Below are 6000 nucleotides of genomic sequence, written 5' to 3'. Positions count from 1 at the left end.
TGTTCAGTCAGTCAGTGAGGACGGCTGAGAGGCCAGCCTCCTCTCTGTTCAGTCAGTCAGTGAGGATGTCTGAGAGGCCAGCCTCCTCTCTGTTCAGTCAGTCAGTGAGGACGTCTGAGAGGCCAGCCTCCTCTCTGTTCAGTCGGTCAGTGAGGACGTCTGAGAGGCCAGCCTCCTCTCTGTTCAGTCAGTCAGTGAGGACGTCTGAGAGACCAGCCTCCTCTCTGTTCAGTCAGTCAGTGAGGACGTCTGAGAGGCCAGCCTCCTCTCTGTTCAGTCAGTCAGTGAGGACGTCTGAGAGGCCAGCCTCCTCTCTGTTCAGTCAGTCAGTGAGGACGTCTGAGAGGCCAGCCTCCTCTCTGTTCAGTCAGTCAGTGAGGACGTCTGAGAGGCCAGCCTCCTCTCTGTTCAGTCAGTCAGTGAGGACGTCTGAGAGGCCAGCCTCCTCTGTGTTCAGTCAGCGAGGACGTCTGAGAGGCCAGCCTCCTCTCTGTTCAGTCAGTCAGTGAGGACATCTGAGAGGCCAGCCTCCTCTCTGTTCAGTCAGTCAGTGAGGACGTCTGAGAGGCCAGCCTCCTCTCTGTTCAGTCAGTCAGTGAGGACGTCTGAGAGGCCAGCCTCCTCTCTGTTCAGTCAGTCAGTGAGGACGTCTGAGAGGCCAGCCTCCTCTCTGTTCAGTCGGTCAGTGAGGACGTCTGAGAGGCCAGCCTCCTCTCTGTTCAGTCAGTCAGTGAGGACGTCTGAGAGGCCAGCCTCCTCTCTGTTCAGTCGGTCAGGCCAGCCTCCTCTCTGTTCAGTTTTTGGGCTTACTTGATGGAGTTTCTGAAGTGATCTTCGGCCGGGTTTTTCACAGTGCAGCTGTTGAGCAGCCACAGATCAGCCTCCGCGGGGTCCTCTGGAGATGGGGAGAGAGGAAGAAACAGCAGGGGAGAGAGAGAAACAGCAGGAGAGAGGAGCGAGACGGAGACAGGGAGAGTAAGAGAAGAGAGAGAGAGAGGAGACAGAGAGAGAGAGAGAAGGAGAAGAGAGAGAGGTGGAGGGAAGACAATAGAAGTTCAGTATTAGATCAAATCAGAACTCAACAACCCAGGACCCTTCAGCCCGTTCCACACACCCATTAATATCGCACTTCTCCAGTTACAGCAATTCATTGTGTCCTCCCCCCCCCCCCCCCCCCTCCCCCTCCCCCCCTCCCCCTCCCCCCCTCCCCCCCTCCCCCTCCTCATCCCCCTGGTGCTCTGGTCAGGGAGGGGGAGGGGGAGGTGAGGCGGAATACGATGCCAGGATCAGCTGGACCTCAGGGGGATAGTGGGAGTCCTATCCTCCATACCCCAGCCTCCACGCTATCTGCCAGGAGACCTGTCACACTGTGTAATGAATAAACACACACACACACACAGTATGATTCTAGGCCAGCCTGCCTGGCGCAGTGCAAGTCTCCTGCCTCCTCCCACACCGCTGAACTAGATATTTCACTTACTATCCATTACCCAGCCTCACTGGAGCAAACACAGGCCCTGTGTCGGGCTGTGAGGCTCTAAGGGAGGCAGGCTCCCCCTCCCCCTCCTCCTCCCTGACCAGAGAAGGGGGGGGGGGGGGGGGGGTCGCAGCCGGGGAGAACCCAGGAACCACCCCGACACCCCCTTCTTGCCTTTTCTCGCCTCAGATAACACAACATATCAAAGGCCTATACCCAGAGAGAGGAGGCAGGGACAGGCCTATACCCAGAAAGAGGAGGCAGGGACAGGCCTATACCCAGATAGAGGAGGCAGAGACAGGCCTATAGCCAGAGAGAGGAGGCAGGGACAGGCCTATAGCCAGAGAGAGGAGGCAGGGACAGGCCTATAGCCAGAGAGAGGAGGCAGGGACAGGCCTATAGCCAGAGAGAGGAGGCAGGGACAGGCCTATAGCCAGAGAGAGGAGGCAGGGACAGGCCTATAGCCAGAGAGAGGAGGCAGGGACAGGCCTATAGCCAGAGAGAGGAGGCAGGGACAGGCCTATACCCAGAGAGAGGAGGCAGGGACAGACCTATACCCAGAGCGAGGAGGCAGGGACAGGCCTATACCCAGAGAGTGGAGGCAGAGACAGGCCTATAGCCAGAGAGAGGAGGCAGGGACAGGCCTATAGCCAGAGAGAGGAGGCAGGGACAGGCCTATACCCAGAGAGAGGAGGCAGGGACAGGCCTATACCCAGAGAGAGGAGGCAGGGACAGGCCTATACCCAGAGAGAGGAGGCAGAGACAGGCCTATACCCAGAGAGAGGAGGCAGAGACAGGCCTATACCCAGAGAGAGGAGGCAGAGACAGGAAGGAAGTGGTCCGGCTAACCTAGCGTGGTGTGATGACGCCCACTGGTGTGAGAAATGGAGCGTTTACTAAACACACAACGACAACAAACACGATCAATTCTAAATCACTTAACATCAGAAACCCTTGGGGGAGATAAAACAATATAAGACTCACGACACTAAATCTAATGCGAGATTAGTTTGACGCAACTCCATACTGTGTGTGTGTGTGTGTGTGTGTCTGTGTGTGTCTGTTTACTGTGAGAGCTTACTCCATTACTCTTCCTGAAGCAGTATAACACTATACTGATGAACACACAGCGTATGAGTCACACTACAGACAGCAGTATAACACTATACTGATGAACACACAGCGTATGAGTCACACTACAGACAGCAGTATAACACTATACTGATGAACACACAGCGTATGAGTCACACTACAGACAGCAGTATAACACTATACTGATGAACACACAGCGTATGAGTCACACTACAGACAGCAGTATAACACTATACTGATGAACACACAGCGTATGAGTCACACTACAGACAGCAGTATAACACTATACTGATGAACACACAGCGTATGAGTCACACTACAGACAGCAGTATAACACTATACTGATGAACACACAGCGTATGAGTCACACTACAGACAGCAGTATAACACTATACTGATGAACACACAGCGTATGAGTCACACTACAGACAGCAGTATAACACTATACTGATGAACACACAGCGTATGAGTCACACTACAGACAGCAGTATAACACTATACTGATGAACACACAGCGTATGAGTCACACTACAGACAGCAGTATAACACTATACTGATGAACACACAGCGTATGAGTCACACTACAGACAGCAGTATAACACTATACTGATGAACACACAGCGTATGAGTCACACTACAGACAGCAGTATAACACTATACTGATGAACACACAGCGTATGAGTCACACTACAGACAGCAGTATAACACTATACTGATGAACACACAGCGTATGAGTCACACTACAGACAGCAGTATAACACTATACTGATGAACACACAGCGTATGAGTCACACTACAGACAGCAGTATAACACTATACTGATGAACACACAGCGTATGAGTCACACTACAGACAGCAGTATAACACTATACTGATGAACACACAGCGTATGAGTCACACTACAGACAGCAGTATAACACTATACTGATGAACACACAGCGTATGAGTCACACTACAGACAGCAGTATAACACTATAGTGATGAACACACAGCGTATGAGTCACACTACAGACAGCAGTATAACACTATACTGATGAACACACAGCGTATGAGTCACACTACAGACAGCAGTATAACACTATACTGATGAACACACAGCGTATGAGTCACACTACAGACAGCAGTATAACACTATACTGATGAACACACAGCGTATGAGTCACACTACAGACAGCAGTATAACACTATACTGATGAACACACAGCGTATGAGTCACACTACAGACAGCAGTAAAACACTATACTGATGAACACTGCCTGTTAGATACTGCTGTTTCACTGCCTGTTAGATACTGCTGTTTCACTGCCTGGTAGATACTGCTGTTTCACTGCCTGTTAGATACTGCTGTTTCACTGCCTGGTAGATACTGCTGTTTCACTGCCTGGTAGATACTGCTGTTTCACTGCCTGGTAGATACTGCTGTTTCACTGCCTGTTAGATACTGCTGTTTCACTGCCTGGTAGATACTGCTGTTTCACTGCCTGGTAGATACTGCTGTTTCACTGCCTGGTAGATACTGCTGTTTCACTGCCTGGTAGATACTGCTGTTTCACTGCCTGTTAGATACTGCTGTTTCACTGCCTGGTAGATACTGCTGTTTCACTGCCTGGTAGATACTGCTGTTTCACTGCCTGGTAGATACTGCTGTTTCACTGCCTGGTAGATACTGCTGTTTCACTGCCTGTTAGATACTGCTGTTTCACTGCCTGGTAGATACTGCTGTTTCACTGCCTGGTAGATACTGCTGTTTCACTGCCTGGTATTACTGCTGTTTCACTGCCTGGTAGATACTGCTGTTTCACTGCCTGTTAGATACTGCTGTTTCACTGCCTGTTAGATACTGCTGTTTCACTGCCTGGTATTACTGCTGTTTCACTGCCTGGTAGATACTGCTGTTTCACTGCCTGGTATTACTGCTGTTTCACTGCCTGGTAGATACTGCTGTTTCACTGCCTGTTAGATACTGCTGTTTCACTGCCTGGTAGATACTGCTGTTTCACTGCCTGTTAGATACTGCTGTTTCACTGCCTGTTAGATACTGCTGTTTCACTGCCTGGTATTACTGCTGTTTCACTGCCTGGTATTACTGCTGTTTCACTGCCTGGTATTACTGCTGTTTCACTGCCTGTTAGATACTGCTGTTTCACTGCCTGGTAGATACTGCTGTTTCACTGCCTGGTATTACTGCTGTTTCACTGCCTGGTATTACTGCTGTTTCACTGCCTGGAAGTCTTTTCATTTGGTGTCACTTCATTTCCGAAACCATAAGTAAAACTATATTTTTTCTGGGACAGACAGAAAGACACAGACAGACAGAAAGACACAGACAGACAGAAAGACACAGACAGACAGACAGACAGACATACACAGACAGACACTCTTGTTGGACGGGCAGATCAACGTGTTCTGTCGTAGCGAGGGGTCGGGAGCGACCCAGACGAGGGGTCGGGAAGGACCCAGACGAGGGTTGGCACAGTCAGCCCTTCACAGCCATGCCAGCTGCACATCAAGCTCGGCATCAACACAACCTGAGCCCTGCAAAACAACAAAGCCCCGTGGGACGCGCTCCTTGAACAGAGAGAGACAAACACACAAAAAGGTCCCTGATCCACAACACACAGCAGCTATAGATCTCTGCAGAGGTTAACTCCCTCTACCTGAGAGACACACACACATACACACAGCACCTATAGATCTCTGCAGAGGTTAACTCCCTCTACCTGAGAGACACACACATACACACAGCACCTATAGATCTCTGCAGAGGTTAACTCCCTCTACCTGAGAGACACACACATACACACAGCACCTATAGATCTCTGCAGAGGTTAACTCCCTCTACCTGAGACACACACACAGCAGCTATAGATCTCTGCAGAGGTTAACTCCCTCTACCTGAGAGACACACACACATACACACAGCACCTATAGATCTCTGCAGAGGTTAACTCCCTCTACCTGAGAGACACACACACATACACACAGCACCTATAGATCTCTGCAGAGGTTAACTCCCTCTACCTGAGAGACACACACATACACACAGCACCTATAGATCTCTGCAGAGGTTAACTCCCTCTACCTGAGACACACACACAGCAGCTATAGATCTCTGCAGAGGTTAACTCCCTCTACCTGAGAGACACACACACATACACACAGCACCTATAGATCTCTGCAGAGGTTAACTCCCTCTACCTGAGACACACACACAGCAGCTATAGATCTCTGCAGAGGTTAACTCACTCTACCTAAGACACACACACACACACACACACACACACACACACACACACACACACACACACACACACACACACACACACAGCACCTATAGATCTCTGCAGAGGTTAACTCACTCTACCTAAGAGACACACACACACACACACACACATCACCTATAGATCTCTGCAGAGGTTAACTCCCTCTAC

The 6000-nt window shown here is 50.4% G+C and overlaps 1 protein-coding gene across 2 annotated transcripts in view; it reads right to left on the bottom strand.

Moving 5' to 3' along the window:
* LOC109885706 (threonylcarbamoyladenosine tRNA methylthiotransferase-like) overlaps nucleotides 1–6000 on the bottom strand; it is a 288428-nt gene that overhangs the window by 175135 nt on the left and 107293 nt on the right. For both annotated transcript variants that reach the window (XM_031812256.1, XM_031812255.1), the window contains exon 4: nucleotides 811–895. In XM_031812256.1, coding sequence (XP_031668116.1) covers nucleotides 811–895 — 85 coding nt within the window. The remainder of the gene's footprint in view (nucleotides 1–810; nucleotides 896–6000) is intronic.

This window comes from Oncorhynchus kisutch, unplaced genomic scaffold (assembly GCF_002021735.2).
Source record: "Oncorhynchus kisutch isolate 150728-3 unplaced genomic scaffold, Okis_V2 Okis02a-Okis13b_hom, whole genome shotgun sequence".
Taxonomy (NCBI): Eukaryota; Metazoa; Chordata; class Actinopteri; order Salmoniformes; family Salmonidae; genus Oncorhynchus; species Oncorhynchus kisutch.
The sequence above is the reverse complement of the archived record's forward strand: the minus strand, read 5'-3'. Positions and strand labels throughout refer to the sequence as shown.